The 16,799-nt window shown below is 42.8% G+C and overlaps 1 protein-coding gene across 3 annotated transcripts; it reads right to left on the bottom strand.

Moving 5' to 3' along the window:
- Positions 1-232: 232 nt before the first annotated feature.
- Positions 233-16,595, bottom strand: LOC105051854 (receptor homology region, transmembrane domain- and RING domain-containing protein 2). Of its 3 annotated transcripts, none has more exons than XM_010932490.3 (5): positions 16,427-16,595; positions 15,982-16,266; positions 14,175-14,399; positions 11,857-12,258; positions 233-1,217 (listed from the first exon to the last, which is right to left on the bottom strand). In XM_010932490.3, the coding sequence occupies exons 2-5, from the start codon at positions 16,127-16,129 to the stop codon at positions 676-678; spliced, it is 1,317 nt and encodes a 438-aa protein (XP_010930792.1). In that variant the 5' UTR covers positions 16,130-16,266; positions 16,427-16,595; the 3' UTR covers positions 233-675. The 3 variants fall into 3 exon arrangements, with proteins under 3 accessions (XP_010930792.1, XP_010930790.1, XP_010930793.1); XM_010932488.3 differs by having other exon boundaries at positions 15,982-16,281; positions 16,427-16,586; XM_010932491.3 differs by lacking the exon at positions 14,175-14,399 and having other exon boundaries at positions 15,982-16,281; positions 16,427-16,586.
- Between the last annotated feature and the right edge of the window lie 204 nt (positions 16,596-16,799).

The raw sequence follows: 16,799 nt of genomic DNA, 5'->3' as shown, positions 1-16,799 counted from the left end.
ATACAGAATTCTCTGTCGATGATTTGATTGGTGATCTCAAAATTCAAACTCCATCACATCTCGTCTGGCATAATGGGATCTTTTACCATGAAAACGGCAATTATAACAGATGCATACGTACAACTGTTTCACAAGCATTGACCTAAATGTAGAATCAGCAGCAAATGAAGTGCTTTTTAACTGCCGTTGCTAAGAGTTCCTTGAAAAATAAGGTTTGGAAAAAAATAAATGCTTAGCTCAATCCATTTGTTTTCTATTCACCAAGCAAAGAAAATTCATGCAAAAACAGCACAATGAACAAACAAGAAAGTTCCAGCGAGCTCCAGATGATGACCATAGAGCAACTCAAGTTTCACAATTAATCCAAAATTCAGATCATTCCTCTTTAGTCGAACATGACACCTTGCATCCAAATCAATTGCAACCTCATAAACTTTTCCAAAAAGTGTCTGGTCAAAGCATTTCATTCATTTGTCATGCATACAATCACTCTAAAATCAAGATCACCACAGGGTTCCAAAACCAAATAGCTGCATGATATAACATAGACCCTCATCCGTCTCACTGCAACTCTTGCTATGGATCTGCCCTCTCAAACATGGATTGTATATCATAAGCTGAAAAATGGGAGCTAGAGCCAGCAGAAGATAACACTTTTGAGGCAATTGAGGTGAATCAACATCCCGGCAAAGATTGCGTGGAAGCTAACGCAGAGAGGCTTGCTTCTGATTCATAATGCTGCAGGTATGGCTGCATACTGGATGAACGAACAAGATAACTAGGGGATGAGTTGCTGGAGCTAGGAATATAAGATATGAATTGTGACTGGAAAGGCGAAGACAAAGGAAAGCCCAGCAAATGCACAGAGAGATTATGTGAGGTTTGAGATCTGCGAGATGATCCATTTCGAAGATCTGAAGAGGTATTGCCTATTGGTGAGTTGTTACGGGACTTATGCAGGTTAACAATACAAGTACTGGAACATGAATGAGTGAAGGAAGCTGATGGTGTCTGAGGTGGCAAGGAAACTATTGATATAGGTGGAGATGCTGCTAAAGATCCAGCAGAAGAAGAGAGATATGCAGAGATCGGAGAAAGTAATGGAGTAGACTCAGAGGCTGGAGGATGGGCTGCGCTTGACTTTGCATCTTGCTTGCATACAGGGCAAAAAGTTCTCCATGTAGTGAGCCAGGAATCAACACAAACAGCATGAAACTCTGCAAAATAATATGACGCAGGATGAAATAATGCAACAAGAATCAGATAAATTTTAGATGATTAAATAAGCAAAAAAATGAAAATGAAAAGAAATTAAAAGAATCTATAAATGCGTTTTTTTAATTGAGAAAGGTATTGTTGCGGCTCGTCTCCGGCGGGTAGTCGGATCGTCACGTCTGAGTGTTGAACGGCAAGAAAGTGGTGGAGAAGGACCGCTCGCCGGAGAGAGAGCATAATCGAGAGGGCCGAGAATGAGAGCGAAGGCTCACGGTGCGCTGAACGAGAGCCGCGTCAACTCAGGCCGGATGGAAAGGTCGGCCGGCGGCATCCGGTGGCAACAAAGAGACCTGCAAGAAAAGCCCGCACCAGAGATGGCTCTGGCAAAGACACTCCAACGCTCCAATCAGTTTTAGCTCAAGAGGTGGAGAAGCGAATGAGGTAGAGTTTCAGGCTCTGAGTGTTTGAGTGTGCGTCCCACCTGGGGTTCTTCTCTTATCTCCATTTATAAAGAGAACAGGATGAAAAACGAAAGGACAAAAATATATTTCGATAACGTCCAATCATACAGAGCCGCATGGGGGCATATTTAAATGGCCCTGTCAGCGGACATGCCTTTGTCCGGAGCGTCAGTGGTTGCGGCGAAGGGTCTTATCATGCACGTGTGGCACAATTAATGACTTTGTGGTGTCCTATCACGACGCGGAGCAGACCACTTAGGGTATGACCTCAGGATGACGCGGCTTGATGTGACTCAATGTGACTGCATGACAGCCTCACTTGACCTCTCGTAGTTCAGCCGATGTCGATATCCAGGTCGGCCATTAGCCAGGACAAGATGAAAAAGATTAGAAGCAGTTTAGGTGAATACACTGAATGCCAGCAGTCCTGGGCTCGTCGAGTAGGGTTGGAAGGTCAGGTCGGTAGATGTCCGATCTAAAGTATCAGGCGCCGTAGGCAGCTGACGTCAGTTTCTCGCCGAAGCCACTGTAGAAACAGGCCGATCGTTGGCCGATGTAGTCTTCAACTTGGACTCGCCACGTCCAGGTGATGTTGAGGTCGGACTTTCACCGACCTCAGTTTTCAGACGAGATCGGCCTTCTGGGTACCACGGTCTTCATGAGGTCGGCTTTTTCCGAGGTGGGCCTCCGATCAAGGTTGGTTGGATGAGGTCGGTTAAGTGACGAGAACCTACCCCAACACTTACCCCCCAACTCCTGAGTCCGATCACGTAGTGTTCATCGGGCAAAGGAGTTAACCGATGTATGGGTTCAAGTAGCTTTTTCTGACGACCATCTCTGAAAGCCGCGTGCAGCGGATTTGTTGTTTCGAGATGTGGGTCACCATTCTGCAGAGCATCTCGTCAAGTTCGAAGCATGGTAATTGAGGCAGAGCATGATCGTATCTCCGCTTCATTTTGGATCAACTGATCCTTGATCAATCGGGGACAAACCGACTAACCACAACTTTTTTTATCTGGATCTGCGCTGCGAACTGTAGCTTATACCCTAGCGACCCTTCAGCCAAAACTAGCACGCTAATAGTTGCCGGACTTTATGGCTCTATTAAATGGGCATTAGCCGAATAACATCAGGTTTCGCTTGGGTCTGTACTGCGAACTGTAACTTATACTCCAACGGTCTTTTGGTCAGAGCTGGCACGCTAACAGTTGCCGGACTCCACGGCTCTGTTAAACGGGCATTAGCCGAATAACGTCGGATTTCGTCTGGGTCTGTGCTACGAACTATAGCTTATACTCCAACGATCCTTCGACCAGAGTTGGCACGCTAATAGTTGCCGGACTCCACAGCTCCATTAAATGAGTATTAACCGAATAACATCTCGTTGGATACCAAATCACTGATGTCTGGAGGAGTTTTCCAAGTCGAAGGAACATCTCGAGTCGTCTGCCCTCCGTAGAATTGGTCTTGCCAAGGGCATGGCCAACTTGTGAAGGGGCTTGTTGATTTCTTAGTTCCTCGGATATTGTCTAGGTGACCTCGTGTCTTGTCAGTACTGCTGTTGTACCTCGAATTTTGTCGAGGTAACCTCATGTCCCGTCAATGATCTCAACCGCACTGTACCTCGAAAATCACCGAGGTAACTTGGGGCCTTGATGAGGGTTTTTGTTGTAGGCCATTCCATCGTAGAGGAGCATCGTCGTTTGCTGTGCCTCGAATCTCATCGAGGCGACCTGGGTCCTTGACCAAGGTTTTCCGTCGTTGCACTTCGGACCTGGCCGAGGTGACCTCTGATTCGGTCGAGGGTCAAGCCTCCGAAAGTTGAATTGTTTAACACAAAATTGTAGGAAAGAAAAATTTTTATTTACAAGGTGTTCCTATTGATAATACATCCGTAGATTCTCGATATTCCAGATCCGAGGAATCTCAGTACCATCCAGGCTCAATCTTGTATGCTCCAGATCGTAGAACCACTGAAATCTTGTAGGGATCTTTCCAATTCGGGGACAGCTTTTCTTGCTCGGCTGGTTTGGAGACTTTGGCTCTCCTTAGGACTAGGTCTCCAATTTGAAAGATCTTGGGCTCAACTCAGGAGTTGTAGTGCCGAGCTACCTTTGCTGATAGGAAGCCATCCTCAGTTGGACTTGTGTTCGGATCTCATCGAGCAAGTCCAGGTTAGCTCGTCGCTTGTTTGAATTGGTCTGATTGTCGCAGTGCTCCATCCGAGCCGAAGTTAGGCTGATTTCAATCGGAATCACAGCTTCCGTTCTGAATGTCAGTTTGAAGGCGGTCACTTTCGTCGAGATCCGAGGAGTCATTCGGTAAGACCACAGGATACTGGGGAGTTCGTCAGCCCAACATCCTTTGGTTTGATTAATTTTTGTCTTCAGACCTTATAGAATAGTCCTGTTAGTCACCTCAACTTCTCCATTAGATTGTGGGTGCCCGACCGAGATGAATCTGTAGATAATGTGGTACTTTGCGCAGAATTTCTTAAACCTAGTGTTGTCAAATTATCAGCCATTATTGGTGATGATCACTCGGGGTAGATCAAAGCGGCACATGATGGATTTCCACAAGAAGTCGGTAGTTTTTCTTTCTGTTATCTGCACCAGCAGCTCGACCTCCATCTATTTGATGAAGTAGTCAATGGCCACGATGATGAACCTCCTTTGTCCACTGGTAGGTGGAAAAGATCAAGTATATCGACTCCTCACTGATCGAATGACCATGGTGCCGAGATGGTCGTGAGTTGACTTGACGAAAGTCTTTGAACATTGGCAAACCTCTGACATTGGTCTCACTTCTGTATGAGGTGGACACATCCTTCTGCATGATCGGCCAATAATATTCTTACTGCAGTATCTTGTAGGACAGCAACTTACCCCCCAAGTGGTTGCTGCAAGTGCCCTCGTGCACCTCCCAAAGAGCGTAGTCGGCTTCAAAAGGCCGGAGGCACTTGAGCAGGGACAAAGATGCCAATCTACGGTAGAGTTGGTCGTCGATGATCACGTATCGGACAGCCAGTCTCCTCATTCGGCTGCCTTGATAGGATCAGCCAGTAAGGTTCTATTGATCAGGAACTCAACGAACGGATCGATCCAACTCGATTCATGACCAACCTAAACCTGATGAACTTCCTCCTCGGAGTCGATACTTGAATTTTCAAGATGCTCGATAAAGATCCTCTCTAACTCGCCGCAGCCAGATGTGGCGAGCCGGGACAGAAAATCAGCTCGAACATTCTTCGAGCGGAGAATATGGTAGACCTCGAAATAATCAAAATTTATTTGCAAAAATCTGAGTTTCTATAGATATCTGAAAAGAATTGGATCTCGGGTCTCATATTCTCTTTGAGATTGTCTAGCGACCAGCTGCGAGTCGGTGCACACCCTTAGGCATTTGACACCGAGATCTTTGGCGATTTTCAGTCCGACTATCAGAACTTCATATTCAGCTTGATTGTTAGAAGCTTTGAAATAAAATCGAAGGACGTACTCAATCACCATCCCATCGATGTTGGTCAAAATAAGACCCGCACCACAACCTTGAGCGTTTAAGGTTCCATCTACATGTAAATCCATGCAGGCTCTGAAGTTTCTCCTTGAGAGCAATCCTCGACTTGACTGTCGTCGGTTAGAGTGTACTCGACAAGAAAGTCGACAAGTATCTGAGCTTCATTGAGGATCGTGGAACATAAAAGAGATCGAACTCACTGAGTTCGACCATCTATTTAGCCATCCTCCCCAAAGTGTCTAACATTGAAGTAGACTCCTCAGGGGGAGGTCGTCAAGATCTTCACTGAGTGGGCCTGAAAATAAGATCGTAGTCATCGAGTCGTCATGATGATCGTGAAGACCAACTTTTCGATCCAAGGATATCTGGCTTCCGCTCCGCATAGCACCCGACTTATGTAGTAGATCGGTTTCTGCATCTTATTTTCTTCTCGGACAAGTACCGAGTGACGACTTCAGGAGTCAGCCAAATACATGAGTAATTCATCGTCGGTATTTGACTTTGTTAGAAGTGGAGGACTGAGGTACCGCTTCAGGTCGTCTAAAGCCTTTTGACATTCTTCCATCCAGATGAAGTACATTTGCTTGAGAGTTTTGAAGAAAGAGAGACATCGCTCTGCAGACTTGGAGATGAACCGGCTCAAAGACACCACGCATCCCACCAGCATCTGAATATCCCACCGAAAAGTCGAAAGCTTCATGTCGAGAACCGGCTTGATCTTCTCAAGGTTGGCCTCAATGCTTCGCTTCATCACCATGAAACCAAAAATTTTTTTTGACGTGACATTAAAGGTACACTTAATCAGATTCAGTTTCATCCGATGTCTCCTCAGGACGTTGAAAGCTTCTGCCAGATCGTTGATATGGAGAACAGCTTCCTAGCTTTTCACGAGCATATCATCACATAGATCTCCATGTTGCGATCGATCTGATTCTTGAAGACTTTGTTGACCAATCTCTGATATGTAGCCCCGACATTCTTGAGACCAAAAGACATGATTTTGTAGCAGTACAAGCCTTTGTTGGTAATGAACGCCGTCTTCTCCTTGTCCTCCGATGCCATCTGAATCTGATTGTAGCCGGAGAAGGCGTCCATGATGCTGAACAGGTAATGAACCGACGTGACGTCGACCAGTTGATCAATCAGGGACAGTGGAAAGCTGTCCTTCGAACAAATTTAGTCAGATCGTGTAGTCAATGCATATTTGCCACTTGCCATTAGCTTTCTTGACCATCACAACATTCGTGAGCCAATCTGGATAAGTCGTCCCGCGAATGAAGTCGGCTACTAGCAATCTGTTGACCTCCTCGTCGATGGTCTTCTGTCACTCAAAAGCAAAATTTCTTTTCTTTTGTCTCATTGGCATGTGTTGGCGTTGATATTTAGTCAGTAGACAATTACATCAGATGGAATATCCGGCATATCTGAGGCAAACCAGACGAAGACATCTGCGTTCTTTCTCAGAAAGTTGATTAGCTTCTCCCGCAGTTCGTCGCTTAAAGAAGATCCAACCTAAACAGTTCTGATCGGGTTCTCGTTGAGGGGCACCGATGTGAGTCACTCTGCAGGTTCTCGACTTTTTTTCTCTCTTTGGTCCAGTCCGTCGTCGATGGAAAGAGCTTCAACTGGCCTTTTTCCTTTGATAATGGTTAAATAACATTATCGGGCCAGCTGCTGATCTCCCCACATTTCATCAGCTTCTTTTTTCGTCGGGAAGCGCCCGAGCAAGTGATACATTGAGACGATTGCTTGGAGCTCGTTCAGCTGGCTCCCCCAAGATAACATTGTAGGTGGAAGAAACCGACTACAAGAAAGTTGAGTTGCACGATCAATTGTTGAGGTAGTCACTCGATAGTAACATGAAGTTTTATCTCCCCTTCTACCTTAATTGAGTCGCCTAAGTCCGATTAAGGGAGCGCTGACTGACTTAAGTCGATCAATAGAAAGTCATATTTGAAAAAAACAATAGTAAAAAATCACATCGATCGAGCTTCCATTATCAATAAGACATCATTTAACATCATAATTAGCTATCATCATTGATACAACAACAACATCATTATGAAGAGTTTGGACTTCTTGCAAATCTTCCTCGGAGAAAACGATGTCGTCGTTTAATCGCCGACGTTTGGAGGAGCTTTTTGAGTCATTAGATCCCTGAAGTCTTGGTCCCGTCGAGATCACGTTGATCATGCCCGTCGTAGGTTGAGTGTGAACTTCCTCGTCGGAGTGCGGCTTAGGCTGAGAGTCACCAGGTCACTGCGTAGGTCAGCCCTGCACGTACTTTGCAAGATATCCCCATCTTATTAAACCCTCAATCTCATTCTTCAGCTTGATGCACCTCTCGGTGTCGTGGCCGTAGTCGTGATAGAACGACAATAGCACCTCCGATTTCGGAATGCTGCTTTTATCTTCATCGATTGGGATCATCGAAAGTAGTCCTCCCCCTCTATCTCCATGAGGATTTGCGCACGAGGAGTGGTTAGAGGGGTGTAGGAATCATACCTGAAGCCAAAGTTCTTTGGTCTTGGGCTTGGTCAGGAAGGTGGAGCCTCCCACTCAGCACAGGCTCGGCTAGGTCCCGCAGAGGTTCCTTCTTTCTTGATCTTCTTCAGATCCTACGCGCACTCGAGGAGTTCGACAAATGTCCGACAAAGCATCTTGTCCAGGGAGTAGGTAAACTTGGAACTGCGTAATCCCTGCTTCATAGCCGCAATGGCCATCGACTCGTCGAGGTTCCGAACTTCCAAGGTAGTAGCATTGAAGCGCACCACAAAATCTCGTAAAGATTCTCCGACTAATTGCCTGACAGAGAAAAGACTGTCAGATATCCGCGGCACCTTCCGATTGATACCGAAGTGCGTGAAGAAAAGCTGTCCGAGCTGGTCGAACGAATGGATACTCCCTGATTGAAGTCCGAATGGATACTTCTTGATTGAAGTCCGGAGTACCATATCCGAGTGATCTTCCTGAGGATGATCGGGAAGGTGATGCAGAGGAGGGCGTCGATGCCCCCTGAACAAGCATGAGAGCTTTGTAGCTCTCGAGGTGGTCGAGCGAATCAGTGAAGCCGTCGTACGGTTCCACGTGCGGCATCTTGAACCGATCTGAAATTGATTCATCAAAAATTCGTCGAGAGAAGGCAGACGGAGCTGACGTCAAGCTCACTGATAAAATCTTGATTGTTCGCTTGGAGCTGATTCAAGCATCGATCAAACTCCTTCAGCTTGAGGTCGTATTCATCCAGCCGCCGTTGAGATTCATCGAGGTGCTTGAATATCCGAGGGTAGAACCTTCCCTAGAAGACTTTGACGGAGATCATGGCTTTTTTCTCTTGTGTGAAGCTCGTCGAGAGGAAGGAGACCAGCGATCGTTAGAAGTGACATGTAGATTGCGTCGAGAGTCAGCCTACGGCAATCGTCGGATGGGTTGAGAAGCCATCTGGTGGGAGCGTCGAGACAAGTGGCAAGATGGAGAACGGAGCCGGGGAATCTACCTAGAGGGCACGTCCCGCGGCACCGAATCATCTGTCCGCCATTGCTGTTATTGCTATTGCTTCACAGTCTGCTAGAGACTATGGACAACCTCCATCAGTGCTCTAACTTGCTGTACCAAGACGGCAAGATGTTGCTGGTCCACTATTTACTCCGATTGTGAGGCACTCGGCTCCTCGAAGATCGTCGAAAGCGTGTCACGCTGCGATGAGCGTCGAGCGAAACTGAAGGAAGCATTTTGCACTTTTGTCTTGACCATTATGACTCCTGGAAGGATTTTCTCCTTTCCCCTTCCTGGCACACCAAGCTGTTGTAGCTTGTCTCGGGTGGGGTAGTCGGATCGTCATGCTTGAGTGTTGAACGATAGAAAACAGGTGAAGAAGGATCGCTCGCCAAAGAGAGGTCACAGTCGAGAGGGCCGAGAACGAGAATGAGGGCTCACAATACACTGAACGGGAGTAAGGTCAACTCGGACCGGACGAAAAGGTCAGCCGGCGGCGTCCGGTGGCAGTAGAGAGACCTACAAGAAAAGCCCATGCCGGAGATGGCTCCGACAAAGACACTCTGACGCTCAAGTTAATTTTCAACTCAAGAAATGGAGAAGCGAATGAGGTAGAGTTTCGGACTCTGAGTGTTTGAGCGCGCGTACCTCCTGGATTCTTCTCTTGTCTCCATTTATAGAGAGAGCAGGATGAAGGACGAAAGGATGGGAATGTATTCCGATAACGTCCAATCATAAAAAGCCACATGGGGGTATCTTTAAATGGCCCTATCAGCGGGCATGCCTTTTGTCTGGAGCACCGATGGTTACAGCGGTGGGCCTCATTGCACGTGCATGGTACAATTAATGACTCTGTGGTGTCCTATCACGACACGGAGCAGACCGCTTAGGGTATGACCTCAGGATGACGTGGCTTGATATGACTCGATATGACTGCATGACGGCCTCACTTGACCTCTAGTAGTTTGGTCGATGTCGATATCCAGATCGGCCATTAGCCGAGGCAAGATGAAAGGGGTTAAAAGCAATCCAAGATGAGTACACCATGTGCCAGCAATTCTGGGCTCGTCGAGTAGGGTTGGAAGGTCAGGTCGGTAGATGTCCGATCTGAAGTATCAACACCGTAGACAGCTGACGTCAGTTTCTCGCTGAAGCCACTGTAGAAACAAGCCGGTCGTTGGCCGATGTAGTCTTCAACTTGGACCCACTACATCCAGGTGATGTTGAAGTTGGACTATCACCGACCTCAGTTTTCAGACAAGGTCGGCCTCCTGGGGACCACGGTCTTCTAATGAGGTCGGCTTTTTCCGAGGTGGGCCTCCGATCGAGGTCGGTTGGATGAGGTCGGTTAAGTGACGAGGACCTACCTCAACAGATATCTTAGTAAATCTTTTGAAAAATAAAATGTCCTCTAGTAACCAATGAGTATATTGTCCATGAAATTAAGTACAAGTGCACTAGGCTACTGCTCGAACTTCCACTGATGTGAAAACGCATGAGGTCTATAACCAACAAGGATTTCCCCACTGTGATATCACTGAAACAATTTCTGGTAGTATGGGCCACATGGATCATCACCACCAACTTCTATGAATCCAAAATCACAACTTTCATCCAAGTTGATCTTAGATCTCTGTCTTCTTTCTAAAACAAATTTACTACAAATATAATCCCCTCTCCCCATAAGAAGCTCATCAGATCACCATCACAGAAGCTTGTAATATGTCAATCAGTTTTTCACCAGTTCATCCATGAGGTGCAACTTATGCTTCATCTACTGTAATCTATTCTCACCATGTCCTCCTGCATTATACTGTGCATCTACCTTAGCATTATCATCCCAACTATGTCATCTTCTGTGCCTGGTGCTTAATATTTTGAAACAAAACAACATTGTGTATGCTACTGACATCTTAATAAATTATTCCAGTTAAATCCCACACACAGAGAGCAGACCTTAGCACAATGGAAAGGTTGCTCCAACTTTTGATATGGATGTCATGGTTCGAAACATGGAAAGAGCCTCTTTGCACTCGGAGATAAGGATTGCAAATCTGAGCCTCCCCAGATTCTGCAGTGGCAGGAGCCACATGCAGTGGGACACCCTTCTTTTAAGTCCCAAATATAAATTCAGTCATATAAAGCCTTGAAAGCACCCCTTGACTTCATCCACTCTTTCTACGTTATATATGACCCTGTCAATCAGCCATTCTTCTGTATAACTGATATAAATCTCGTAAAGATCATCACATTGGTTTACAACATTATGTCTTAGTCAACTGTTTCATTGGATGCCTCATTTTCAGTCTCACTGAAACTATAACATATATTTCCTTTTAGCTCTGCTAATCTTTAGGTACTTATCTTCAGAAGGCATAATCCGTAACTCCAATTTAGGACTTTAACTTTATTTGCATCTCACTTGTAACCATTAAATCATTTTCAAACAGCACAAACCATTGTGCATCCTCTTAAATATCAATAACATGTGATAAGCACAAAAGGTTCGGCTGAGGAAGACTTTTGTTCATGCACATCTTAGCTGGATTTTCAGAGTCCACCACAACTAGTTCTAACACTTGCAGCCACTCCTTTATATATTCTCAGCACAAAATGTGCCCTACATCCTCCATCGCAGAGATGCCAACCAAATAACTCGAACTCGTGATACTCTACCATGAAGTTTTCCAAGTCATTAAGAACCACTTCTAAAATTTTCATTTCTTCTAACTCTCTCATTTACTGCCTCAGAGAATGGCCTCCATCATTTTGCAATCTTAGCATCAAATTCGAACTGAGCGCGCAAGTTGTCAAAGAGCACATACTCTATGAGCATACTTAAAGCTCATAAATTTAGCTCTGAATTCATGATGTCCACCAAAATAAATATTAAAACCAGAGGTGTTCAGGTTGCTAGGTGGAAATTTTCATTGCTTGGTTTAACAAGGGTATAAAACTAGCAACTAATAAAGAATTCCGAAGAAATATATAACAATATCCTAATTGCTGAATATTTTATGCTAAAGATAGGATCTATTATTTCCTTTTTTAAACAAAAATAAGCTTTATTCAACTTTCCTAAGTAACCTGAGCAAAGCAGGTTCTCCATCTACAAGAAAGTAAGAAACACTGAAGGCAAAAGTGACTATACTGTGGTGAAGTGGCTTACTGTGATGACAAGGCAGCACACGAAGCTTCTCCCCAACATTGTAGTCTTCTAGGCAAATAGCACATGTTTGTGAAGTGCAACTGTCTTCGAACACCGACATGAATATCTGACTTGGCATTGCTTTCACTAGACGCCGGCTCATCCCATGGAAACCCCGGATTTGAGAAGCTCTAGGTTGTTCACGTCTAACATGTCTACGCACAAAGAAACATGTAACCAGCATAGCTGACATGGCAAGTAAAGATATGAAGGAGATGGCCATAATAGACCATGCTGAAGTCTCAAAGCTTGGTATGATCCACAACTCCATGTCTGTACGACCTGCATATTTCCTAAGTACCTCGCCAGATGCTTTAGAGATAAACACAGCTGGTATATTGATGCCATCAGGAGTTCCTGCCACTGCAATATGTTCATAGTAAGATACCGAGCATAGGATATTAAATATGAAATGACACAGATCCTGCTAACTATAACTAGAGAGGTCTAATAGATCACCTTCAAAAAGGGAAACTTAAGCCTTAGAAAACTGCATAATTAACTATGAATACATTGTCATGTTCATGTCTCCTGTCAAAGGCCAAAATTCTGCATAGATATGGATTGACTTAAGAGACTCTTTGCTTTCTGATTTTTCTTTAATGCAACAGTAAAACATTACAGGAGCCTATTTGCATTGGAATAATGCCATCAGTCAGCACATCCAATGGAAATCACATAAAGATGAAAGTAAGATGCCCCGACAGATAGTAGAAGGTTTCTGTTAATTTAGTTATAGCCTCCATTCAAGACCATCCTGCTACAAATCCAACTTGGATTTCCTTTTGTCTAACCAAGAATTAGCTTCTTACTTGCTCAAAAACCTAAGCTTCACAAATGGGCACATATTACCGGCTTGCCATAGATTGATCTCCTCCCTATTAGATAGCTCCATGTCATATTTCCGTCCCCCATGTTATTTTGTCAACACAGTACAAATTATTTCTACTAAAAGTTACTCAAACTCTAATCCATTTGTGCTTCCAAAGATACCCAATATTTATTGCTTGTGCATATGCTATGTCTCTAAACTTACCAGTAATCAACATCTAAACTGACAAGAAATAACTCCATAATCACATAACAAACTTTCTTTATCAAAAGCATCCCATGTTCGTCCAAAAGAAATTGACACTGATTATTGGTTTTGTTAATCTTCCTAGTATTTAATCCCAATCCCTTTTGTTTGACTCCAGTTCACTTGCTCCAACTTGACCTAGGACAAAAGAAAGAGTAGGTGGAGAATGAAAACAAACAAGCTCCTTTCCTGATTAGTAAAAGAAGGAAAATAACAGATGAAATGGTCCTTATTGTTTTCTGGAACAGCTAATGAGAAGAAATATTTTAAATCATAAGAAGGAGAGATCTAATCAGTGTTTCTTCACTTGTATACATATTAATAAAAACGAACTTCCCTCCTAACAATAAAGTAAAATATTTATGTTGGAGTGGTACCTGGATCCTGAGAATATATCATGTCTAACAACCATATCACTGCCCATCAGCCCATGTTTGCAATCTTATAGGCCAAGAAATAGTAATAATTTATACAAGAACAAGAATTAAACGACATAACTTTCAGATAAACACAACTATACATTATTTAAAACACAACCACAGCATGTTCTGGAATTTGATATCTGTGCCTAGAATTATCTATACAGATGCCAGAAGCACTATAGCTTCCTAAGTTTTTGAAGCAAAGCTTCCCCACTATACCATCTGAATCCGATATAGCACCTACTCTGAGCTCATGCTAATGAGTTCTATTGCATTATAGTAGTACTAAAGAAGTTTAAAACCTTAATGACAACCTTTACCCCATATTTATGTACCAAAAGATCCATCAAAGTTTGAGAATGTTTTGCAAGTAACTCTAGACCTGACACAACCCTCTGAACTACTGAGTAATAACTACAAGGATACCTATATACATTTATACAACAGCAACAAGCAATAATATACATACACAAACACAGAACGCCATAAACATCGTTTGACAAGCTGGTTGCCAAATTAACATCTACAATTGTGAAGAGTAACCAATATCTACTTTAGACAAGATAGAATTCAGTTATATTTTATATCATGTAATGATGCAACTATCCATATCTGAAGGTATGGATGCTACATGCACCAAAAAGCTCTTCTATGCTGCTAGATTTCTCAAGTCTGTCATTTCAAAAAGGAGTTCAGTATAAATAACAGCAGGAAAAAGAAAAGAGAATTTCAGTTTTTGGCTAGACAACATCGGATATTAATAAATGTGACCACATTACTTGCAACCAATTGACCATGATCTTGATCATTGTAGACAACAGCAGCTTTAAATCCAGCATTTTGTGCGTTTCTAACTTTTTCATCAAACTGACATTCTCCTCTTATGATTAGAGCAAATGAAGATCTTGAATCATTGACCAATTTATTGGTCAATGGAGTACATCCATCAAGAGGCTCAGCTGTGAATATGACCCCACTTTCACCAGATCCTCTTACAGCCGGAGCTGGAGAACACAATGAATTAATTGTCAGAACTTTACTATTTATTCTGGCAATGAATCAGAATTACATGATTACTATTGATTGCATTTCTTGTTGTAATAAGGAAAACAACTGCATAAAAAACAATAAAAATATTCATTTGACATTGAGACAAAAGATGTAAGGTAATATATTGTTGAAGGAATACAAAAGGGGGAAATGAAGCTACAGGTTCTAAAAGCATACAAAGCAAAATATGTATCTGGCCTTGTAACCCAAAATAAGCTAAGAAATCAAGGAAGAAATTGGATTCAATGGCTTGGCATTCCCACTCATCACCTAGTCTAGATTGTAAAAAAATGCTCCATTAAAATGAAATGTCTATGCCCATCAAATCTACCAATGTTTCATACTAATGCACAGGTTAGCATAAATAAATCAGACTCAATAGAGTTGCCGAAAAGGGTGATAAAGTAAGTTTTGATCCTAGAAACACAAATTTGGGTCTAATGAAAAGCAACAAAAATCTAACATTGAAAAGAGGCGGATGGAGGGGACGATCTGACCTCTTTGCCTAAGCATATCTTTTTTTATTTTTGGGGTGAAAACATGGTTGCTTAAGTTTGTACCAGATACCAGTCTAGTTCTACCTTTTCTTATTAGCCTCTCTCAGCTCCTGAATCCTAATCCCTTCACATGTAACAACAGAGTATTTAAGCAACCGTACAACACATTTATTGCTAAAATTTGAGTTCCTTCGCTGATATCTGCTGTGAATCAGTTAATGCACCTCAAAACAGATGATCATAGTTGCAAGAACGCTCATTGCCTCTAAAGTCATAAAGCATCATTACACAACATATTTAATTTGTTTCATCCCAGATAAGCTCTTGTCATGTTTAGTGACAGCTTGCTATTTGGGGAATTTGCTTTTGACAGAAATTAGGAGTTATCAAACAAACTACTTTACATTACTCTCTCTTCCATCTAAACAGTTACGCAAACATTCCAGTTATGTGCACGAAAATAGAAACAACAAATGAAAACTCAACATCATGATATTAATCAATGAAACTACATATGATTTATAAAAAAAAAAAAAACTTCAGTAGTTTGCCTTCACTTTATCAATTTGTATATAGTGCCCAAAGATGGCACAAACCTAAGATTTGAACAAGGAAGCCACTTTTGTCCAGCCCAAATTTCCACCTAACTGATCCACATCTTTGCCCTACATTCCTACAAACCTCACTGAATAGAGAAGGAAAACAAAAATGATCAGTGTGAAATAAATAAAAGACCAAGCCTAGTAGACCAAGAAGAATTCTGATGTTCTTCGTTATAGAAAAAAAGGAACACATGACGCCACTAACCCATAAATATGAAAATTGAAAACCAAACAAGAAAAACAAAATCCTTCGATTCATAAAAGTGCTCGGTAGAGAGTCTCAACCATTCCTTAAACAAGAGCAAACCAATCGTAACATCAAAAATGCAGCATTTAAACATTAATCACTCTATAAATGTGATGCACTACTATTTCACCAACAAAAATAGAGATAAATTCTCAGAAAATGGGGAAATAGAAAAAGAAAAAACTCTTACCGAAATTAGCCTCAATGTCATTAAAAGATCTCGACAGATTCCTGCCAATTAAGACCACATTCCCATCCGCCAATTCCACGAGAACATAGAGAAGGATACAGACAAAAGCCGCATACAATCCTCCATCAATACGACTCAACCGCAACATTCTCGGAACAAGAAGTCCACCCAAAATTTCGATCCGAATCAGTAGTAAAACCAGAAACTAGCGGTCTTTCGCCTCTTACTTCACTCACAAAATCCAACGTCAGTTCTTCCAATCATACAGATTCCCCCACCCGATTCCTGGACATTTTTAGACTTCCATAAATAAATCAATCACCGTCAGAAATCCAACAAGCAAACAAAAAAAATCTTCGAAAAAAAAAAAAAAGAAAATAATTATTTCCACTTTCATTTCTATTATCCGAATCTTCGCAAGAGGAAAAAATATAGAGAAAATTACCTTCGACGACAGAGAGGAGAAAACTCATAGAAATGGAGACATCGGCTGCCATCATACAGAGAGGAAGAAAGCGGCAAATGGTGAGAAGGGTGTTGGAGTACGTTAAGGGTTGCCCAGTTGAGGGGCCGCCGCCTCTACGCGGGCTCAAGTATATCCGCCAGCACGATCCAGCGTCGGAACCTAAAATAAATTATCTCGTGAAACGAAACGTTGTATAAATGTCCTCATAAAAATTTCCATGAAGAAACAATATCTACCGTTCTTTCGGACAAAAACGCCACGTGGACAAACTCGGATGGTTATACGAGATCGCATAAAAATCTATATACGTACTTAGAGGATGTTATTGTACCTAGCTAACGTACATTATCTT

The sequence above is a fragment of the Elaeis guineensis genome, chromosome 9, assembly GCF_000442705.2.
Source record: "Elaeis guineensis isolate ETL-2024a chromosome 9, EG11, whole genome shotgun sequence".
Classification (NCBI taxonomy): domain Eukaryota; kingdom Viridiplantae; phylum Streptophyta; class Magnoliopsida; order Arecales; family Arecaceae; genus Elaeis; species Elaeis guineensis.
The sequence above is the reverse complement of the archived record's forward strand: the minus strand, read 5'-3'. Positions and strand labels throughout refer to the sequence as shown.